This window comes from Anolis carolinensis, chromosome 4 (assembly GCF_035594765.1).
Source record: "Anolis carolinensis isolate JA03-04 chromosome 4, rAnoCar3.1.pri, whole genome shotgun sequence".
Lineage (NCBI taxonomy): Eukaryota > Metazoa > Chordata > Lepidosauria > Squamata > Dactyloidae > Anolis > Anolis carolinensis.
The window spans coordinates 194,731,103-194,755,990 of record NC_085844.1 but is presented as its reverse complement, the minus strand read 5'-3'; the positions used below and the strand labels follow the sequence as shown (position 1 = coordinate 194,755,990).

The 24,888-nt window shown below is 40.7% G+C and overlaps 1 protein-coding gene across 2 annotated transcripts in view; it reads right to left on the bottom strand.

The window, feature by feature from the left end:
• Positions 1-22,988, bottom strand: part of def6 (DEF6 guanine nucleotide exchange factor) — a 74,143-nt gene extending 51,155 nt beyond the window's left edge. For both annotated transcript variants that reach the window (XR_506279.3, XM_003220383.4), the window contains exon 1: positions 22,800-22,988. Coding sequence is in view for 1 of the 2 variants with exons in the window: in XM_003220383.4 (XP_003220431.1) it covers positions 22,800-22,895 (96 nt within the window). In the remaining variant the exon portion in view is untranslated. The remainder of the gene's footprint in view (positions 1-22,799) is intronic.
• Between the last annotated feature and the right edge of the window lie 1,900 nt (positions 22,989-24,888).

The following is a 24,888-nucleotide window of genomic DNA, read 5'->3' as shown; positions in this document are numbered from 1 at the left end:
CTAGGACAAGACTCATTTGGTTAGATGCCTTTGACCTACTAAATTCTGTCACAATAAATGGGTCAGTCTTTTGAATACTTGTTGTGTTTTTTCCCCTGAAACAGAGTAACATGAGTATTCCTTGGAAGTGCAAAGAAAAACCAAAGTAATGACAATGTCCCACCTCCTTCCTCTATCTATTCATAACAGCAAGCAACACATAAAGATATGAAATGCAAACACTTTAGTATCAGTCAGATCCTGGAATTGTCTGCATTTCTGATGCTATGATGTCCATGCAAATTGAAACAATGACTTGCACAAAGCAGAGGTCAATATGGGACAAAGAGAGACTTCTGAAGGAAATGGAAGTAGCATCTAAGCAATAGGTTAAGGGGTATTTCAGTGGCTGACCATTTCCTTCAGTAGCCGCACATTAGACCAGAGTGGTAAAATGTGATTTTTGATGCAGATCTCCATGGGCCTTTTCTTATTGTCCCACCATTGTCATAGTTGGAATGGCTTTTCCCCATTTTTGCCCTTGTGCCCTTTTTGATCCAGAAGAGGAATTTCATTTGAACAGAAAGCAAAGTGGAAAAAACTTCTTGTTGCTATAAAAGGACTTTTTTTTTTCAAGGAGGTAGAGCCCTTCAAGGTCTCTGGCAGGGGCTAATTCAGTCCTCTAGCTCCCAAAATTGCTCCTCTCTGCGCCAGATAGTACCATGAAAGAGGCCATATTGATATAAAGCTGTTGAGTCTTGACCCCAACTAAGTGCTTTATACTGCACAGGAACCTCTTAAAAAAGACAAGATACCCACCAAAGTAAGATCCCTGGGGAAATACAGTTTGAGTTAGATTACTACAAGGAACTTGTCCCATTAGAGTACTTGCTTATCAGCACAAGGACACACCAGAAGGGACCTAGGCTGCTATCACAGTAGGGCTTAAAGAGTAGGCATTGATTTGAAATCCTGTGGCTGCCTCCTGCAGAATTCTGGGGCTTGTAGTTTAGTGAGACTCAGTCTCTCTCTTGCTGAGCATTTTAAGGGCTCCTCCCTTAAACTACAAGCCCCAGAATTCTGCAGGGGGCAGTCGCAGGATTTTAGATGAGATGCATACTTTTTGCCTACTCTTTCAGCTCTAGTGTGGTAACACACCTAAGAAAGAACTAGGGCTAAGTACATTGCTAGACATAACTAAAACACACTTGTTGAAATTAATTGAACCTGTTTGTCACAACAAACTTAAGACCCATTGATTTCATTTGAGTCTATTCTAGGCTTCACCTCTGAACTCTTAATCAAAACACCATCCATTTAAAGTCTTTACTCTTTATGAAAGGAGTAGAGCCTGCAAGGGGTAGCCTGGAAGACTAAAAGGACTTGATTCCATTCTTGAGGTTAGCACAGTTTATTGATCTGGAGCTATCCAAGGTTCTGTAATATCTTGTTATATCTAATGCCCTGTAGACTCCAACTCAGGGCCAGGAGCAGAACACTATATTCATATCATCAGGGTTCCAGATCCAGAGCCTCCTTCATATCAGTGCCAAAGAGCACAATCCTACTTCCTGGCTGGCCCTGAGTACAGGAATCTTGTCACCATAGTCAATAATAACTGTGGGTGTGCCTGTGCAGGAGTATAAGTGTACATCTCACTTATACTCCTGCAAATTAAACAACTAAGTAATAAGAGTAAACGTCTGTACTTACTCCTTAGTGTGCCAACATACAAAACTGCAAGAGCATTTTGCATGCATTACATCTACAGTCTCTCATTCAGAGCCCCTCCATTCAGGATCAACATTTAACATATTGAATCTTTGTTCTGAAAGGCTTATTGGATGTATTTCTGCTTATTTGTTTGAGATTTCTTTGTCAGATTTCTACAACCTGGTGGTCTTCACACTGTTTGGAACTCAGCTCCCATAAACACTGGTCAATCTCACCAATGACAAGGAAGGACAATTGTAGTGTAAGATACTGGATTGTTTGGGAGAGACAGTGATATATGATCTAAGCAGTTCACTACAATTTTGAGTTGATTTCATGCTGATTAGTCAATAGATTCCTTCCTGTTCACCCATCCATGTTAGTGTTAGCTTAGGAAGGCCAGGTGTTTCCAAAGGGGTATGTATGCCATTCCAAGTCTTGAGCTATAAGTTTGCTGCAAAATACAGGGAGACACACTTTCCCCTGTTTCTTCTGGCATTCCCAGTTCTAGGCAGGGAGCTGTGAACTGGGCTGTGACAACATCTCCTCTGTCTGAGATCACGTAATGCCTGGAGTGAACAGTATGCTTAGTTCCAATTCATAGCAGCAGCTGTGTTCGTCCAGAGTCTCTTGGGTAGGAGACTTGTGGATTCTTGGCCCAGCTTAATAATTAGGCACATCCAAATGCTCATTCCTCTTCTGCTGTTCTTCCATTCATGTGCCAGCACTGGCTCAAAAACAAGAACATCCCCTGCAAATACTTGACTGGGCCCCTGACAGGGATCCAAGCAATGAAACACAATCCAACCTGTGTCTGCTGCAGATTTCACTAATGTTCACACTAGCATGCATGTTAACTTGGGCAGGTAGCCAGCTTGATGCTTGAAGCATTTCATAACTGACAGTAATTTAATTCTTACTGGTGTAACTTTAAGCATAATATAGACATCAATTACTGGTCTTAACATGCCCTCTTTTTGAGCCAGACAATCTATTTGAAATAAATCTCCACCCACAACCCAGATTGTAAACCAGCTCTCTCTGACGTTTACTCTTCAGACGTGTTGGAATAAAATTCCTGTTATCCCTCATTGTTAGGAGAATACAAGACAATTTACAGTAAAGGACAGGAAAACTTGTGTATGAATTTAATGCATGTCCCAGAAGTCTTCGCTGTCATCATCTCAGAGTAGATCTAGGAAGTAAAGGTAGGAACTAGAATTGCTGACAATACTGATCTTCATGCTCCAGGCCAAAAGCAATGCTGATAAATTTTATCTCCCAAGATGGGCAAAGGTCAACTTACATATGGAAGGCCAAACTACTTCAATTGCCTTGTTCACATCATCATGTCTCAATAACTGAAACTGATTCTATGAACAGTGCACTAGACACCTCTCTGTGCTTTATAACAAGTGTGATTCAACTTTTGAGAAAATACAAGCATCTTTTTTCCTTGAAGTACTTTGAATATTTTTACTCCAGTTGGCCATTGGGTTGCATATCTGAACTCTCTGGGCCAATTCACAAAAGACTCCTCACCACTTGAAATCATAGAATCATAGAGTTCGAAGCCATCCAGTCCAACTCCCTGCCATGCAGGAATACACAATCAAAGCAGCCCTGACTGATGGCCACTCAGAGGAGGCTGCATATTCCACTGCTGAACAATTCTTAGAGTCAGGAAGTTCTTCTTATTGTTTAGGTGGAATCTTTTCCCTTGAAATTTGAATCCATTGCTCCATGTCCCAATCTCCAGAGCAGCAGGATTCTATTGGGTGGGAAATCGAGATTATAGTCCTAGCGGTATGATTTTTGGGCTGTCTTAGGTAAAGGTAAAGCTTTACCTGACATTAAGTCTGGTCATGTCCAACTGTGGGGGTTGGTGCTCATCTCCATTTCCAAGCTGAAGAGTCGGCGTTGTCCTCCAAGATCATGCGGCTAGCATGACTGCATGGAGTGCCGTTACCTTCCCGCCAGAGTGGTACCTATTGATCTACTCACATTTGCATGTTTTCGAACTGCTAGGTTGGCAGAAACTGGAGCTAACAGTGGGAGCTTACCCCCGCTCCCCGGATTCAAACTGCCAACCTTCCGGTCAGCAAGTACAGCAGCTCAGAGTTTTAACCAGCTGCGCCACTGAGGGCTCCGAGGGCTGTCTTATTGATGCCCAAAACGTAGATTGCTGATTCCCAATTACAACACTCCAGACCTACGCCACCTGTACTCTGTCTGTTGTCCATCATGTACCGTTGCTTGCAGGTCTCTTATAATAAAGGTGAATCCTGGATAAATGTATATATAGCCTTTTCCATCTCTCCATTCCACAGTGAAATGAAAGTCTTGATAGAATTGCCAGCCTAATCAGTCAGAAAATCCTCCAGCATTTAGAAATCCTTCAGATTCTATACATCTCTGGGGGTAGATCATTTTTAATAGGTTCCTCACCCACAGAGGTCAGACCTGTTGCCATCAAAACAAAGTTTACAAGAAAATGATTTGATCATGACAACATGATTTGATCATGTCGAATTCCCCCCTAAAATCTGATCAGACTATCATTCATTGTATTAGATGCTTCAAAGTGTTCTGTTTTAAAAAGCTTCAATGTTTCAAGCCACTGGGACACTTTACACAAATTGAGACATTTTATCCACAGAACAGAACACCCTTTCCCAACCTGGAATCTTCAGCTTATTGATTACAATCCCCAGGTTTTGTAATTACTCTGAGAAAACACACTCAGCCACACAAATATGAAAGGAGGAATGTAAAAATGAAAGAGAGACTGATAGAGGGTGAAGTACCAAAATGCAGCAAATATAGGGAGTAACTGAACAAATATACCTGTACAAAAACAAAATGAGATGCTTACTTGGAGATGAGTTCATTATTCTGACAGTGGAACTTGAAGGTTTCAACCACAAGCCTTGAAAAAACTATGTTTTTGCACTATAATAATAATAATAATAATAATAATAATAATAATAATAATAATAATAACAACAACAATAATAATTTTATTCTTATACCCCGCCCCATCTCCCCGAAGGGACTCGGGGCGGCTTACATGGGTCCAAACCCAGTACAACCCCAAATCCCTTCAGACCACATCTCCATGGTCAGAAGCTGGGAGTTATAGTTTTAAAAAGTAACTTTCAAAGATCGGGTTGTGAGTTTCTCTCTGTCTTAATCTGGCCCTGAAATGGCTCCTGCAGGTGGTAGAGAGATGCATGATGCCATGTCCCTTATCATCAATACAGTGGGCTTGTTTCTCTCAGCTGAATGTGGAATTATAATCAGCTTTTGTGTGGCACAGAACCGTGCTCTGAAGCAGGCGCCAGCACGAGTCTGGCGTGGAATGTTTAATGCAGGAGGAGAATGACAGCTTCTTTCCCCGTTGCTGGTTCGGATGCTTTTGAGACAAGTGCTGGGGTCTGGAACAAGTGTTCTGGCTTTAGGCAGGTGTTTGCCTTGAATTTTAAAAGGTAATGAAACCATGTTTCTATAGAAGAACCAGAAACGAGAGGTTGAACTATAATGGAGAAGTGATGGTTAGTGGTCAAAGTGGGGGGGGGGGGGGGGGGTCTCAGAACAGTTTCCTGATACTCTATATCTTTGTGAAGTTATTTTAGTGTAAAAAGGATTCCTGCACCCTAGAAATAAGGGCAAAGAAAAAAAACTTGAATTTAGTGTGGGAAACAGAAAACCAGATGCACTGCAGGTCTGTCTGATTAAGATATTACATCTCTGTTTTTTTCAGATTATGAAATCCATGTCTGTTTGTTTTGTGGATATAGGGCATCAAAGTATCTCTCATCTCTTCCATAGGCTCTGTGTGTGGTCTTGGGCAACTCATTCTCCTCATTTGAGTTTCCCATTAGCAAAATGGAGAAAACAGTAATAAGAGTTATCACTTATAAGATTTTTTGTGAAAAAAGAAGAGAGGGGAAATGTGGGAAGAACCTGTTTTCATAAAGATAGAATAATTACACTGCATATACATAGGAATTACCTTCTTGAGGGGAAGATTAGTTGGAAACTAGTGCTGCACCCAAGGAGTTGTAATCCAACAGAAGTCTTTTTCTGCTACCAGTCCTGCTACCAGACAAAGCCCAAATCATTGTGGAGGTATTGTAGAATGAGGGAAGGGCACAGTTCTTGCAAGTAAGACATCCCAGGCTGAATTTGTTGTGTCTCCAAATAAAAAGAGAGGATAACAGATGAAGTGAAAGATCTCTCTTAGAGACCCTGAAGAAATGCTGCCATTTAGAAGAGACAATACTGGACTGGGTGGACAAATACATACTGTATTTCATCGCAAAATAGTCATCACCGCATAATAATCACCCATAATTTTGGCCCCCCAAATTGGTATTGTTTTGCTTTCCTCAGGTAATAGTCACAATTGATTCATCGCCCCGAAGTATTTGCTCCATTTGTTTGCCTGCCCTCTTTCAGCTAAGGGGCTCCTCTCAGCCAGCATTTGCTCAGCCAAGTGAAGTGGCATAGCTGGAAGGGCCAGGTGCATGGGCAAGTGAAGCTTCACTTCCCTGCATGTCTGCCATCTTTCCAACTATGGGGCTACAATTGGCTGAATGATGTGCCAGCTGAGTGAAGCTTCATAGCTGGAATTTTTTTCACTGTATAATAGTCGTAACCCTCTTTTTTCACCCAAAAAAAGGGATGAAAAATGTGGCAATTATGTGATGAAATACTGTCGTCTGACTTGATATAAGGCTGACTATTTTCTTAATCAACTGAGTCCTACACAAGGCTGTTTATTATTGCTTTCACAACAGAAGAGAGAGAGAAGAGAGAGAGAGAGAAAGAGAGAGATTGGAAAAGTTTGGGCACAAGTTGTATTTTAACTCACAGAATCCCCCCAATCCTGCATAGCTCTTCACCAAGCCAGCAATAGGAATTTGGAAGTATCTAAAGAAAACTCTGAGTAATAGGCACAATACACCACTAGATATGATAACAGCTGGGTCATATAGGTGTTCTATGCCATGCAGGAAATTCATCAAATAAATCCATCTTCTGCATGGAAAAAATAATTTATTGGAAGAACTGCACTGTATCCCACCTAGGTCTTCTTTTCTACAGTAAAAACATACACATTTCTTTGGAACGTTTTGTACAGGACATGTTTCCTAAGACAGCAGCCATCACTACTGCCCTCCTCTAAACCCATTCCTATGTGTTCCTACCCTTCTACAATGTGGTGGCCAAACATTGGCAATGAGCTCCAGATGAGGTCTCACCCACTACAGTAAAAGATTGAATCATTATTATTTACTCATATTTCCTTTCTACTTCCAGTCCCAGTAACTGACGAGCCATCAGTTCTGGGCAGAAAAATCTAGCAATTCCAACTGGATGGCCCCCACGAGGGTCTTCCTCCAGGAGCAAACCAAGAATAGGCAACGTGGAGGTCCCTGAACAGATTCAGAATTGGTGTTGAGAGATCAAAGGACAACCTGGCAAAATGGTGCTACCTAAAAGAATCCTCCACCTTGTGCGACTGTGGAGGAGAACAAACAACTCAGCATCTGTATGCTTGTCCACAATGCCCTGCCTCATGCAAAAAGGAAGAACTGTTTAAAGCTACAGACAATGCTGTTGCTATTGCCCGCTTTTGGACTAAAATTATTTAGCGGCGTGTGATCCCTTTATTTTATCAGTTTTATATTTATTTATTTAGTTAGTTACTTATGCAATGCTTTTGACATGAAATAAATAAATGGGATGCATCTGAGAATTGTGGGTCCTGTATATATGTGTGTGTGTGTTTGTATCAGTGTGTGTGCATATCAGTATGTGTGCATATGTGTGTATACATACACACACACACACACACACACACACACACACATTTCCTAGAGTCTAATGTGCCATCAAATCTCATATGCACCTCAGTTTTCAAAATCCTGAAACCCAAAAAATATTGACAGTTATTTAAATCCACAGAGGTTACCCATTTTTCCTCTGTATTTCTTGGAATCATGCTTCCTAGAAATACCAAGCCATCAGTTGTCGGGGGGGGGGGGGGGTTCAGGTGACTGAGTCACATAGTTGGAGCCTGTGGCTTCTTTGTCTGTCACAGTTCTCCTTGCATTTCCAGCAAATGCAGAAACTACATTTTCTCAGAAAGCACATTTGTAACAGAAATTGCTATGACAGCTCTTCCAAAAGGAGAATCCAAGTGTGGCAAGCACCTTAACAAACTACCCAGGGCTTACTGACAACTCAGAAGGCAATCCTGCTTCTCCCCATGTGTTGCAGGGCATAACACGAACATCATCTCAGGCCATTTGCAAGATGTGAAAAGGCCCCCCTGGCAGCCAGCATACGACAAAATGATGTGGTAGTAAGTGCCATTGAAATAGTGAATTCACTTCTGAGCAAATGTGCAGACAGTTCCATTGCTTATCAGATGTGGTAGCTTCTAATATCCTGTCTTTAGGATGAAAACATCAATTTCTAATTAAAAACATTTTTCCATACCTAATCACCTTGTTTTCTTCCCTTATAACTAGCTAGATCCAGTTCCTATTTGTATTTTCAGTTCTCTTTTCATAACTGTTCCCTGGCATCCAAATGCTTATTTCAATACTTTTTGTGCTTTCGAGGTAATTCAATTCCCACTTCAAACTACAAATGTTCTTGTACTTTACCTAAAAAGCATACTGTTGATGCTCTAATTGTTGGACTTGAGCACTAAAAAGCATGACAATTGTTACCCCTGTTGTGTTCTCCTAGTAGTTATAGCAAATCACATGTCTACTAGAACGTAAATACAGAGGATTTTTCATCTACTAAAAGCTTTTTCTCGGAAGGGCTATTCCCTCACAGGTAAAATCATAATTAATTGAAAACTACAGCTGATAGTGGCCAAAGCCAAAAATAGCCAGGGTGCAGAGCTGCTTTGCCCCTTTCTCTTCTTCTATGCCCCGTCACATGCAATTAGGTTGAGCTTGGCATAAGATCCATAGGCTGCCAGCTCCCCAATGAGTGCAGCCATTTATGCACTGCCAAAAAAAGAGAAAACACATCATCCCCCACGCCTAAAGAGGATGAACAAAAGAAAGTCTACAGGCTTGCATAAAGTTTGCATTTCCTTACATATATTTAAATTGCAAAAACAATTATTTTAACTTCAAGCAACAACCGGGGGTTTGTGAATATTGCTAAATTTCCTTTCTAGATAACCACTGTTGATGGAAACACCAAGTTTCCTGCTTTCTTTCCCCCCCTATAATTCATGATCCTTGAGCTAGATTTGAGCTAGATTTGAACTAGACAAGGCAGAGGCAAAGTGCAGACAAAATTTGCCAAAACAAGTGGTTTGCTTCTTTTAATAATCCAACCCTCCCCACCCCAAACCTTTCCAAAACACTGGGACAAGATTAAAACCTACCCAAACATCAGTCAAACTAGCAGCTGGACATAATCATAAAATCATAGAGTTGGAAGAGACCACAAGGTCCATCCAGTCCAACTGCCTTTCATGCAGGAACAAACAATCAAAGCACCCCTGACAGATGGCCATCCAGCCTATGCTTAAAAACCTCCAGAAAAGGAGACTCAATCATGCTCCCAGAACACATATTCCATTGCTGAACAACTCTTACCAGGAAGTTCTTCCTAATGTTTAGATGGAATCCTTTTTCCTGCAATTTGAATCTATTGCTCCTTGTCCAAAGCAGTAGAAAACAAGCTTGCCCCCTCCTTAATGTGACATCCTTTCAAACATTTAATCACGGCTATCACCCCCCACCCCCAGACTTTTTTTCTCTAAGCGAAACATCCCCAGCTCCCTCAACTGCTTCTCCTAAGGCATGGTCTTTGATCATTCTGGTCGCCCTCCTCTGGACACATTAAAGCTTGTCAATATCCCTCTTGAATTGTGGTGCCCAGAACTAGACACACTGTTACTCCAGGTTAGGTCTGACCAAAGCAGAATAGAATGGGATTAAGGACCTCAACCCATGCATTCTGGGTGCTGTTTCCATGAGCTTCAGAAACGGAATCCCATAGAGGTCATCACATGATGTAATGTCACTTCTGGTGGGACTCCATTTCCACAGCAACTGAAAACAGAGTCTAGAATGCATCTTCAGTTTGGAGTCAGGTAAAACCTGACTCCAAACTGGGGAAAATAGGGAAAGATGGGGAAAGGACATGGGATGACTGGCCATCTCAGAAGACAGACCTCAGCAGTAAAGAGGTGCTTTGACTTTCCTTAATCTTGACACTATACTCCTGTTGATGCAGCCTATAATCGTTGTTTGTTTGTTTTTTAGCTCTTGCATCACACTGTTGACTTATGTTCAGTTTGGGGTCTACTAAGACTCCTATATCCCTTTCACAAGTATTATTTTGAAGCCAGGTGTCACCCATCCTATATCAGTGTAATCATTTTTATTGCCTACCGTGTTTCCCCGAAAATAAGACAGTGTCTTATATTAATTTTTTCTCCCAAAGATGCTCTAGGTCTTATTTTCAGGGGATGTCTTATTTTTCCATGAGAAAGAATTCACATTTATTGTTCAACAAAAAAATGAACATTTATTATATATTGTACAGTAGTTGTCATCACAAACCAACATAACCAGCCAAACTGCAAATCCTATCAAGAATTTCTTGTTACTACCATTATTACTACCATTATTTCCATGTACAACACTCTATGGTACGTACATTTACCGATCCTGTATGCTCTGGTGTTCTGTTTGGCAGGCATGCTTCCAATCAAGAACTTTGCTAGGTCTTACTTTCGGGGGAGGCCTTATATTTAGCAATTCAGCAAAACCTCTACTAGGTCTTATTTTCTGAGGATGTCTTATTTTAGGGGAAACAGGGTAGGTGTATTAACGTACATTTCTCCCTGTGGAAATTCATTTTGTTAGTTTTGGACCAACCCTCTAATCGGCTAAGGTCATTTTGAATTCTGATCCTGTCCTCTGGAGTACTAGCTATCCCTCACAATAGCTAGTACTCCAGCTAGTGTCAGCTGCAAAACTTGAAAAGCATGCCTTCTATTCCATCATCCAAGTCACTGATAAAGACATAATACATCACTTTTGATGCATTGAAATCTGGCGGTGCATACTGTCAAATGGACACAAGAAGGAAAGATGCCCTCATCCCATGCACAGTTTCATGGTTCTGAACTAGTTTTTCAAAAAGAGAGCTGTACTGTACAAAGTAGGACACCTTAACATCTCCAAAGTCGTCTCTTGATCAAGTGGCCTAAAATTATTTTTATTCATTAGAATTCAAGTATCCCTATCCAAAATGCTTGGGACTGGATGTGCTTTGGATTCCCCCCCCCCCCCCCCCCGATTTTGGAATCTTGGCATAAACATAATGAGATACCTCAGAGATGAAATACAAGTCTAAACATGAAATTCATTTATGTTTAATGTACATCTTGTAGATATAGGCTAAAAGTAATTTCATACACAATATTTTTAATACTGTGCATGATACAAAATTTGTATACACTGAACATCAGAAAGGAAAGGTGTTGTTGTTTAAGACATCCATGTTGATAACTTTGGTTTTTGGAGTGTTTTGGATTTCCGAATAAGGAATGCTCAGCTTGTACTTATATTCCGCTCTATATCTAAGACTCCGGGGGTAGCATGCAATAAAAAGAACATAAATATCTTAAAATTGAAAGCAGTGAAAATAAATTACACATTCTGAAACATACTGAGATATATAACAATTTTAAACCAATTAAAACCATACAAATGTAGAAACTGGATGCCAAAAGCTTGAACAAAAGGCAATTTTTATCTTGGTAACAGATAAACGTTGGCACCAATTAGGTATCTATATTGTGGAATTATTGCAGTTTGACATCAGGAGTTGCAGTTTGGTGAGGCACCAGAACTCTTTGGAAGAGAAGGCTAAAGACTTTGTAAACTACAGCTCCCATGATTCCATAGCACTGAGTCATGGCAGTTGAAGTGGGGTCACATTGCTTTATTCTAAAGCATAGATGCAACCTAAGAGATGGGCATGCCATCTTTGGCACACCCAACCATATCTTTACCCAGTCTATAGACACAACCTGCCAGATCTTAGCTATGCCTTTGTCCTCTGGTAAGACAAGAGCACTGCTGCACATGGATCCACTTCTTTATATTTTTAGCAAAAATGCAGAAAAATTCAGGGAGGAGGTCTTCTGTGTTGAGTTTTGGATCACAGAGAAGTTCCTGCTCTTAAGCTCAGCATGTTATTCCAATTTTTTCTCATTATGAGGATGGGTGGAGTGGTTCCCCTTGGACACAAACATTGGGATAGTGCCTAAGCACAATTCACAAGCTTCTTACATCCCCTAAATTCTCAGGCACACAGTGAGGAAGGGACCATGGAGGATGTAAGTAACAGTAGAGTAGTAAGACAAGCCAAAAATCAATTGGCCTCTTCTTCAGTTGAAGAACACTACTAAAATAACTTTCCGAGAAGTAGGAAGATAGCTCCATCAGTAACAATGCTACTTCTATCTTCTTGCTTCGGTTCTTACTTTATAATTATATAGTAATTGTATTCAAAAAAGAAAAAGAAAAGAAGCACAAGGGCTTGTGATCTTACAGCAAAAGGGAACATGGCCTGAGGTTAAAGACTTAGCTCGACAAAGTTAAGCAAAGCAGCTTCCTTTCCTCCAAAGCCTACATCTCTAAGCAGATCATGTGATAACTGCCTCTGCTCAGAAGCCACAAAGCAAGTTTAGATGGTGGTTTAATTGCTTGGGTGAAAATCACAATATGATTTGATTTCCATTCCATATAACAAGATGCAACAGACAGCCTTTCTCACAATATCAGATGTAAAAACTTAGCATGACAGCAACCAGCAACACTGCTCACTAAACATTTAAAGAAATACAATGTTGCTGCTATTTTGAGGAGATGGACAAATGATCAAAGCCCTCATTTATGAATTTTATTTAATGATTTTCCCCCCATTTGGTCCAATTCTTCTTCCAAAGAGTTCAAACTGAGAACTATGGCTCCCCTTCCCATTTTGTCATCACAAAGGCCATGTGAGGTAGATTAGTCTGAAGCTAAGAGTCCATCCACACTATGGAATGAATGCAGTTTGACACCACTTTAATTGTCATGGCTAAATCCTATGGAATGCTGAAATCTGGAGTTTGGTGAGACATCTGCACTTTTTCATAGAGAAGACAAAAGAGGTTATAAAACTACAACCTCTGTGTTTCCATAGCATTGACCCATGGCACTTAAAGTGGCATGGAACTATATTAATTCTACAGCCTGGATGCATCCTAAGACACTTTCCTTCCTAATAAAGATCATTCTGATTTTTTTCTATACAAACTCGTTCTGGCTGATACTATAACCCAAAAGATTAGCACACAGATAGAGTAGCACATCCCTCTGTGAGCGTCTTCTTTTAAAAATGAGTCTGGAGAGAAGTTACAGAGGAAGTTATGTGTAACTATATAGATTTTGGCATGAATGATGCTTAATGTTCCTTTCTTCAAGAAAAACACAAGATTGAAAGAGGATAATGGAGAATATTATCCAGTGACCCACTGATGGAAAGTATGAAAATGTTACTACTACAATGACTATCAGTGCTGCCAGAACGGCTAGCTGGCTTAACAGTTTCTCAGACTGCCTGCTACCTAGAATGAGACTATCATAAGCAGGAAAGATTGCTAAATGAGTCTATGAAATTTTGTTTCCTGAGGTAAAGAACAACATTGTTCTTCCCCTGCCATCCATTCCACATAAAGAAGCCAACTGCACTAGCCGCTCAGTACTACTACAACACAGTTGACAAGCCAACATCTCATTTCACCTAAGGACAGAAACCCTGCTTGAGTAGGGTACAAGCAATGTTATGTAGGCCAGTGCTAAGTCAGTGGAGATCCACAGACTAGTGCCAGCCATTTTGAGGAAATAAATAAATACAGCCAGTGGCTACAAATAGATTCCGAAAGAACAGAGGGAGGATTACCAATCCCCCCCGCCCCCACACACACACAATCAGACAATTTTAGAAGCACAGGTGTATGCTATACAATCTCATACTGCAGCAGAATGGTAAACAGGATCAAGACAAATATCTACAGAATGTACTCCTACCCACGCTGAATCTACTGGGTGAAGTAGGTACTCAGTGAGTAGGGCTGAACAGAAGTATTTAACAGAAGTACTAAAAGCATGGTAACATGCTTTTATTGTGGGATTAGAAGGCCACGAGACAAGGGTTTGAATCCCTGCTTAGCCACAGAAACCCACTAGGTGACCTTGGGCAACTCAGACTGTCTCTGCCTAAGAAGAAAGCAATGGCAAACATCCTCTGAATAAATCTGGCCAGAAAACCCTATGATAAGGTTGCCAAAGGTCAAAGTGAACTTGAAGGCACACCACAATAAACTTCTCAAGATAACAGGTGTTAAGTGCATCTTTCAAGAGAAATCCTTCCCATTAAGAGAATCAAAGGAACGGGGGATAATACCTAAGATGATGATACAATTGATAACCCTACCTGGACATAAAGACAGTGTGTTCTCTTCCTTTAGAACTAATGCCATCCAGATTTGTGGGTTAAGTATTCATGGATTTGACACTATGTAATAAAATTAGGGGAAAAAATCTGTTCCTGGGAAAGTGTTATTCCTGTTTAATTGTGTGACACTTACTTTGAAAGTAGTTGTTAGACTCCAGAAACTTTGTTTTTGTGGCTGCCACAAACAACGTTGAATTGCTTGAGAAGCAATGAGACATTCATTGAAAAACTATAGCAAAATGTGCTGCAGGACATCCCACAACAATATTTTTTTGCCATTTAACAAACTTTTCCCACGTTTTTATGATAGAACCAATTAGGAAATTACATTTACAACCCAGGAATAAAAATCATGTTACATAGTATTATTCATGAATTGCTATACTTGCTGCTGTCTCTGCTGCCGCCCTACAAGCAACAGAAAAATGCTGCCCTACAAGCAACGGAAAAAATATGTTCTCTCTAGATATTTGTAGGCTCCTCACTGTGACTATTGTCAGCTTGAAAACTAACCATGGAATTATGCTGGAGGACTTATAAATGCCTAGAGAGGTGCTTTCTCAGGTTAAAAAAAGCAGGCATATGTCTGCGTTTTTTTCGTTTTCATGGAGGTCATACACCTCTAATCCTCATAGATGTGGAGGCCCAATTGTTTGTATTTTTCACATGTTTGAATTTAGATAACTGCAACTGCAACTACAGCAAAGATTTTTTAAAATATAGTGTTAGCAGCATTCTAGTTAAACAGAAGGAGATGCAAACTATCTAAGAACAAGTGCTGATCAAAGGCTTTGCCTGTTTGACCAGACAGATAGAACTCTTCAAAGTAATGTATTTCCTACAAAATAATATATTTTAGTGTTATCAGCTGGATTAAAACTGAAATATTAAGTTCACAATTTGTCCTCCTGTTTCCCTTAAAAAGTGCACAGGTTTAAAACAAGAGAGAAAATAAAAACCTTGTTACAACAAGCAAAGCATAAGAAAAGCAAGCAGCAATGTGTTCTGCACCTGCAAAAATCCCCTTGACTACAGAGCACAGGAAGCCACAAATGCCATTGCGCTCAATGTTTTTTACTGTAATGTCAGCTTTAGAGGCTTGAAATTGAGCATTGCTAAAGGCTTTGATTGTATTAGTGACAGGAGGAACAAGGTTCTAGAAGAAGCAGGCTGGGGGAGGCTTAAGCATGCCATATTCTTAACATGAAAGAATTTGTTGCTGAATCCCTGCTCACAAACACCTTTCACACCAGATAAATACATTGCTATAATTCCACTTTAACTTCCACAGCAACATCCCCCAGATCCCAAGGTTTGTAGCATAGTGAAACATTAGAGACCTGTGGCTAAAAAAAATGTAAATGCCTCTCTCAAAACTGCAAATCCCAATCTTCCATAGAACGTTGCCTTGGTAGTTAAAGTGGAATCACAGTTATCTACTGTGAAAAGGTCCACGTGTTGGAAAGGGCGTTCTGCACAGCTACATTTAGGGCCACTCTTATTCTTACACTGAAGTGGACTAATTCTCTGATATTAAGAATGTGTTCACAGCTGGTATGCAAAGGCATGTATACAGAGTCTGCACAAAAGGCAATGCTCCAGCCCATTTCATCGCAGTTGGACATGTGGTGCCTTGCATGCAGAACACAGAGAGCCATCATTTGTATTTCCAATTGAAATATAATTTTGTAGAACGTTAAACAGTGTTGTCTGAGCTCTTGGGAATTTATTGGATTTTTGTGTGTGTCAGGAGTGACTTGAGAAACTGCAAGTTGCTTCTAGTGTGAGAGAATTGGCCGTCTGCAAAGATGTTACCCAGGGGATGCCTGGATGTTTGATGTTTTTACCATCCTTGAGGGAGGCTTCTCTCATGTCCCTGCATGGGGACCTGGAGCTGACAGAGGGAGCCCAACCCTCTCTCCCCGGATACAAACTGCCAACCTGTCAGTCAGCAGTCCTGCCGGCACAAGGGTTTAACCCATCGCACCACCAGGGGCTCCTCCCAGTTGGAACGGACAATACAGACTGAGTATCCCTTATCCAAAACAATTGGGACCAGAAGAGCTTGGGATTTTGGAAGATTTGCAAATACATAATATGATATCTTGGAGAGGGTACACAAGTGTAAACACAAAAGTAATTAAAATTTCTTATATATTTTAGAGATATATAATGTCTGGAAGTAATGTTACCCAATATTTTAATAATTCTATGCATGAAACAAAGTATGTGTACATTGAGCCATCAGAAAGCAAAGATTCCACCATCTCAGCCATCCATGTAGGCAAATTTGGATTTTGGAGCATTCTGGATTTCCAAATAGGGGATGCTGAAACTATACTTATATCTTACCCTATAGCTAAGAATTGCAGGATAGCATGCAATAAAAACCATTTAAACATCTTAAAATGTAAAGCACTGAAAATAAATTGCACATCCTAAAACATTGGATTTCTGGATAAGTGATACTTAATTTGCACTCAGCTACATGGAAAAAGTCTGACCTAACAGAAAACAGATTCTTGCTTTATATTGAACACAATATAATAGAGGAAGCCACTACATGTTTGTTACTAACATCTAATCGAGGGGTTGGAGATGTGCAGCCCTCCAAATACTGTTGGACTGAAATGTTCAACAGGCTTAGTCACAACAGCCAATAGTGAAGAACATTGCAGTTTAACAACATTTCAAGGGTGACATAATTTTCACCCTGATCTAAAAAGGAAAAAAAAATATGGGGAGAAGAATCTAACATGAGCTTTCTTGGGCTTCAGTCCACTTCTTCAGTCACACTAATGAAGTCAATATCAAAATACTGGGATATTAACAGTTTCATAATTGTGGGGCTGGGACTGACATTCATAAAAACTCTTGCTACAATAAATCAGGTGCTGATAGATTCTTCCTTCCTCCATTTTCATCTCTTACATTCCAAAACCATCAAATTACAAAAACTTTTACCTACAGGCAGTGACTTCAAAACCACGAGGTTCTGCAGATGTTCAACCGTAAGAGAATACATTTCTAGAGAAGTGAGTGATGTGAACAACTAAACAGGAAGACAAAATTTCTGCGGATGCTAGAACCACCTATTTCTGCATATTTGATAATGATGTTAACACATCATGAAGGCCCTACAAATGTGATCTAACTTATCTAATTACCATGTTTTACTTCGTAACAGTATCTCTGTGCTTTTTAACCACCTCATGGCAGGTTGACTAGGTGATGCTGTTTTGAATATTACACCCCAATATTGGAAAAGTGATTGCCCATTTCAGTGATTCTCAGCCTTTGGGTCCCCAGATGTTTTAGCTTTCAACTCCCAGAAATCCTAACAGCAGGTAAGCTGCCTGGGACTTCTGGGAGTTGGAGGCCAAGACACCTGGGGACCCACATGTTGAGAACCACTGACCTATTTAATGTTTGCCTATGACACAGAAAATGTAAAAGAACTTGGGGAAAGGCAGAGTGCTGATTTTGGTAAAACAGGTATTTTTTCTTGATGCTAATCAGATTATTTTTCCTTCAACTGTTAGAATAACTATAGTAATAGTTAAAGGAATCAGTATAACCGGTAGAAACATCAGTGGGCAGGATTTTTCCCCCAAAAGGGAACAAAGTAAACATGAATCCAAGTAGCGCAAGAGAGTACTACTATTTCTTGTAGATCTGTTAACTGGTGAGGCTTAGACATCAAGCAGGGTGTTTAGATCTGGGGTTCTTTCACACTACATAATTATAGTACTATGATTCTACCTTAACTGCTACATTCACTGAAAACCTGGGATTTGTAGTATTTTGCAGCACTAAAACTCTCTGGCTGAGAATTCTAAGTACTTTCTCTACATTGCAAACTAGGGTTCCATAGGATGGCACCATAGAAGTTAAAGTAGAATGATAGCATTGAAATTATGTATTGTGAAAGGGCTTTAGGACTCTTAAGAAATATTGAGATCCATGGGAAAGATGGGTAAGAAATAAATGTTGTCATTATTATATCTCATTTACACCTCCATTATTTTTCATGGTCTTTTGTCCTCTTGTTTATTTCAACTGGAGTACACCAAAGGTCTTTATTTACATGTTGATTCAGTATTCAACAATTGATTAAATGTGTCTAATATAATTGGAAGTAACTAGTAGAACTCAGGCTATGACATCTTGCATGTTTGTATCCACAGCTGAAATTTCCAGTCATTTTACTGGATACTTGCCAACCTTCTAGGCCATTCTGACTGAATGGTTGCTAAAGTAAATTTCATAATCCAACAGGCATTTCCATTAAAAAAAACAGTCAAACCAAAAGTAGAAAACTCATGACAGAGTTGGAAGAGACCTCAAGGACCATCCAAGAAACACAATCATTGCTCGCAGACAGATGTAAGCTGGAACTCTGTCAGTAAGTATAGTGATCTCAGTATGACAATACTGTACTACGCTGATTCTTAAACTGTCGGTCCCAACTCCAAATGAGGCTCCCCAAACTTAATGTTGGCGTCACGAAAAAATTGGCAACTGTAAAAGGTTTTAGAATGCCACCTAAACATTTACATGAACCTGTTAGTGAAACCATGCAGTGGGCTCTGTAGAAAATGCTTCAGCCATACTTCATAAAAAGGAAAATCAGCCTATTTAGCAAACCTTGCAAATGCTGAGTTATCAATAAATGTTTTATTTGTATATCTATTTTACATATCTACATACTCAGAATCATACAAAAATTTCAAAAGAGGAAGAGGATCACAAAAAGGCAGAAGTGATTCATGAATAGAAAAAGTTTTAGAAGCCCCGATATACTATTATAAACCCCATGTGTCAAACTCAATCTGGCCCATCATGTCATTTTATGTGACCCCCCAGATGCTGGTCTACAACTTCTGTATTCCTCATCATTAGACATCATGATTAGCTGATGGGAGCTGTGATACAGTAACACTTGGAAGTTTGCACTTTGTTCTGTTAAGTCAGGAGAGTGGTGTTTGAATTTTGGTACAAGGCTTGTGGATGTGATGTCCTTTAACCTTTCCACAGCCTCAGAGCTACAAGTGCAGTTGGGTTGCAATTCCCATGATCCCATGGAGGATAATCGAAAGTGGTGGGAGTTCAGTAACATCTGAGGACCCAAACTGGGTAAAAAACTAAACAGCACAGACCACTATGCAGTAAAATTATAGTTGGCCTTCTCTCTGGATATCCATGGATTCAATGGCCCACTGAAGGCAACCATAAGGCTGATGTGGCTCTCAATAAAAATGAGTTAGACACCCCTGGTAAACCATAAACAAGAAAGAAAGAAGGCAAAGATAAAGCCTGCGACAACTAGCCAATGCAAGGGAAATTCTTCCCCCAATAGCATCCATGATGCAGGGAATTCCCAGGTAGTTTCCCATCCTTACAATGGCAAGACACAAAGCTTGATTAATTCCAAGAATCACCCTTGTTAGAACTAAGCAGGTTTTATTTCTTGCCATTCTCAGGATGGGAGACTACCTGGGAATTCCTTGCATAAGCCACTTTGAATGGTATGTGGAGGGAAAGTAGATGTGTACAGAGCTTGGGGATAAGGCCATGCAGGTTTGGAGATTGTGCAGCAAACCTCTCCCAAAATTACATTTACAGGTTGTGAAATATACTTATTTTAAAAATACGTATTTTAAAAATTTGACAAGGAGTTTTTAATTTGTTTGTTTGTTTTGCAATTCAAATTCGAATCTATCCACAAGGAAGCCTGCAAACCTGTTGTGATACTGCATTCTCCCCAACATCTCAACTGTCTCCCCTCCCCTGCTATAATACTATTTGAGGCTGAGAAACGGAAGTTGCTAACACAAGCATATAAAAACCTTTGGTCTCTTTGCAGTCAGCAAGATTCCATGAAGAAACAATGATGTAATGACTGTGATGTCTCAATGGCTGTTTGTTTTGCTCTTTACCCTTCACGCGCTGCTCTGCCTCTGCAAGTATAAGCAGCATGTATACACAAATAATTTGGCTCTCTTCTGGACTCCCTTCCTAGGCTGCCTGTTTTAAATCCACTTTTCTCAGAAGCCAGAACGAACAAGCGTTCCCACACCTACACCAAAGTGTAGCCTGGAGCAGCTGGAAACATATTCAATAATGCCAATGGACTCACTCTAGAGTTACATTACTACAAACCTGGGACATTATGATTCCATCGGGGAGGAAATGGACATAGTGTTTTCAGAAAAAAGTGCACATTTATCACAACCCTTAATATAGGACAAAAAGGTAATAACAGAAATGATTAAACAGCATATTTGCATGAGGAAAAGCACACTTGATACACCAGGGTATAAGAACATTCTTCCAAGAAGATCTTACAAAACCCAAGAAGTATGTCAATGTGGGAGTTTTCTGAAGAGTCGGCCGTTCCAAACAGCTGCCCAATTTCTGCATTCATTCAACGCTGCCCAAAGGATATGGATGGCGGCCCAGATAAACCAAAGAGAAATCTTGCATCCTCTGAGTCCATCTACACTGTCCAATTAATACAGTTTGACACCACTTTAACTGCTATGGAATCCTGGGATTTGTACTTTGGTGAGGCACCACCATACTTTGGCAGAGAAGGCTAAAGATCTTGCAAAAATACAGCTCTCGTGATCCCACTGCCATTTAAGTGATGTCAAACTGTATTAATTCATCAGTGTGGATGCACTCTACATGAAACACTGAAAGAAGACAGTCTCCGACATTATCTCTTGCATGTATCAGCTTGTGTTGATTTATTTCCCAAGGTGTCGCCCACTATTTGCATCAAACATTAACCAGTGTTTTCTGCCCTACTTTCCTTACACACACACTGGCATCTTATCTCCCTTCCCACCTCTGCAATTAAGCACTAAACTCCAATTCAAGCCACCACTTGCATTAGCATTTCGTATTAAAAAGCGAGTGCGGGGAAAGCTTTCTTTCCTGCTCCCTTCACGAAAGAAAGCAGTTCTTGTTAAAAAGTCAAATTAGGACACTGTGCTCACTTTCATATGCTGAGGATGGGGAAAGGATCAGGGAGAGATCGAGAAGCCCCTTTGAAAAGACTATCAACATTACACACAGAGGACCTGCCCACTTTTTAAAAAGATGCGCCATAAGATTCATAATGCTGACTGCTTGGAAAGAGGCAAATGTCAAAAAAATCCTTCTGATTCCCTCCTGTCCTTCATTTATAAAACCCTCGTGACTGGGTTGCTCTGAGTTTTCCGGGTTGTATGGCCATATTCCAGAAGCATTCTCTCCTGAAATTTTGCCAGCATCTATGGCAGGAATCCTCAGAGGTTATGAGGTCTGTTGGAAACTAGGCAAGTGGAGGTTTATATATCTGTGGAAGGTCCAGGGTGGGAGAAAGAATTCTTGTCTGTTGGAGGCTACTGTGAATGTTGCAATTAATCACCCTGATTAGTACTGAAAAGCCTTGCTGCTTCAAGGCCTGGCTGATTCCTGCCTGGGGGAATCCTTTGTTGAGAGATGTCAAATGGTCCTGATTGTTTCATGTCTGTAATTCCCGTTTTCAGAATGTTGTTCTTTATTCACTGTACTGATTTTAGAGATTTTTAAAAGGGGTACTCAGATTTTGTTCATTTTCGTGGTTTCCTCCTTCCTGTTGAAATTAGCATTGAAACGCAGAAAGGTTGGGCCACTCTAACAACCACCATGTCAGACTACACAGAGAAGCCAATGAAATCCACAAGCATGTGGACAATTTCAACAGCAAGGAGGAAACCATGAAAATGAACAAAATCCAGCTACCAGTATTTTAAAAACTCTAAAATCAAGATAGTAAATAAAAAACAACACCAAAAGACAGGGAAATTCCAAACAAGAAACAATCAGGGCCAGTTAACACCTCCCAACAAAGGATTCCCTCTGGCAGGAATCAGCCAGGCCTTGAAGCTGCAAAGATTTTCAATACTAATCAAATATTAGTACTATGACAAGTTGAGCATCCCTTAAAGTAAAAGTAAAGGTTTTCCCGTGACGTTAAGCCAGCCATGTCTGACTCTGGGGGTTGGTGCTCATCTCCATTGCTAAGCGGAAGAGCCGGCTTTGTCTGTAGACACCTCCAAGGTCATGTGGCCGGCATGACTGCATGAAGCGCCGTTACCTTCCCGCCGGAGCGGTACCTATTGATCTACTCACATTTGCATGTTTTCGAACTGCTAGGTTGGCAGAAGCTGGGGCTAACAGCGGGCGCTCAATCCACTCCTGGGATTTGAACCTGCGACCTTTCGGTCTGGTAGTTCAGCAGCTCAGTGCTTTAACACACTGAGCGGCTGAACTTGCAGACCGAGCATCCCTTATCTGGCATTAACGCAGTTTGGCATCACTTTTAATGGCTATGGCGGAATGCTACTCAACCCTGGGGTTTTTAAGCTTGATGAGGCACTAGAACTTTTTGGCAGAGAACGGTAAAGACTTTGCAAAACTACAACTCCTATGATTCGATAGCATTGAGCCATGGCAGTTGAACGTGGGGGTCAAACTTCATCCCAGTTGCAGGTGTGTCCCCTCTCCAAACTTACTTTGAGTTGCGACTTGGAGACTTTGCCGCTCTTCTCGGTGTCCAAGGCGGTGAAGGCGTACCAGATGGACTTCAGGAGCTCGGCTCGCAGCTCCATGATGCCGGGAAAGACAGAGAGAGCCGCTGACAAGCCGTGACCGCCGCTCAGGCTTTGCAGCCAGGCGCCTCCTTCTCCGCCCTTCCCTCCTTCGCTCGCAGGAAGCGCGCCGTAGCCCTCCGCGGGAAACTGCTTGTGCAGCAGCGCCACCTGCTGTTCGCAAACGCAACAGCACTTTCCCCTGCTGCTCCACCTTAGGGCTGACCTAGCGACGCTTCTGGGTGCATCTACAGCGGGCATGAGCAAACTTGGGCCCTCCAGGTGTTTTGGACTTCAGCTCCCACTATTCCTAACAGCCTCAGGCCCTTAAGCGGCTGAGGGGCAAAAGGAAAGGGCCTGAGGCTGTTAGGAATGGTGGGAGCTGAAGTCCAAAACACCTGGAGGGACCAAGTTTGCCCATGCCTGGTATAGATGCATTTCACCACTCCACTCTAGAGCATCCTAGGATCAATAGTTTATTCTACGGCTGTAGTTCTAAAGTCGGTGTGCTCTGGAGAGCAGGATTCAAATTCTCGCTCAGCCCACTGCAGATGCATCTGTGAAATTAATACAGTTTGATCCTGCTTTAACTACCATGACTCAATACTAAGGCATTCTAGGAGTTGTAGTTTGGTGAAGCACCTGCACTCTTTGGAGTATTATTATTATTATTATTAAACTTTATTTGTACCCCGCTAGCATCTCCCGAAGGACTTGATGCGGCTTACAAAGGCCAAGGCCTCAACACACAATGTAGCAATACAAACAAAAGGCAAATTAAAACAATTAAAACAGTATAAACCACAAGCAATAACACACAGCTCCATCCTAGACATTTCTAGACAAAAATTGTGGATTTCAGTTCTGTATTGCCTGCCAGTTGTCAGTTCTTTACACTAGTAAAAGCTTTTTTGCTTTATACACCAGTGGATTCAAGAAATAATAATAGAAATGTTTTCTGGAAATGTCTCCAACAGCGATTTGTGCATGGACAGAATATGTTGTATGTAGATCAAGGTTTGTGGTTCCTCTGGTGCCTCTAGAAAAGTTACAGAAGTGTTAAGAATATCTTGGAATTGGTAAAATAAGTGTATCTTTAAAATGAATGTGAAGCTTCACTCCCATCAAATATAACTCAGAGGGAGGGAGCCAACTCAGCTGTGCAACCTGAGGGCAATTTTTTTAAAACTTTTTTGAAATATTTACATTGGAGACAGTCTTCAACTTCATATGTCTTTGGGTTTAAATACATATTGCAAATATTTCCCGCCCCCCTAAATGTGGTGTTCCGTCCTGCAAAACAAAGCTGTCTAGGTTACAGGTGTTTTCTTAACCAACTTCAGCATTTTGCCTCTAACAATAAAATAGCATTTCTAAATTACATATGTAGCTTTACCCAGTAATTTGTCTCCTTAACAGTATTTTTCCAGCTTTTTGCCCCAGCTGCATTGCTGCTTTAAAGGGGAACTGGTTTATGAGGATATTGATCTGGCAAAATAAACATGTTTGGCCTCTCGAAAAGACTCAAGATCAGGGCCATCCTCCCCCCTTCCAAATCATAGAAATCTATTTTTGGCCACAGGGCAGGAAATCTTAGGCCACTTCCCTTCCCCTCCAGGGAAAGAAAGAGAAAGAACTGCAGGAGGTGTGAAGTGTAAGGGAAACAAATAAAAATAAATTTCCGACTGATCACTCTGATTATGAAGTTTGATCTACATTCTACACTGTAGAATTAATGTAGTTTGGCACCACTTTAATTGCCATGGCTCAATGGCATGGTAGTTTTACAATATCTTAAGTCTTCCCTGAGAAATAAGTCTGGTGCATCACAAAACTACCATTCTCATTATTCCGTATCTTGAGCCACATCATATCTACATTTATAGTGTAGATGCACCTTCTGTAAATCAGCAAAATGTTTGACTAGGGATATGAAGGGAGAGGTCAGAAATTCAATAATTTATTTATTTACCCTTAAACCAATCTTTACTTTAAAAAAAACCCTCACTCTGAA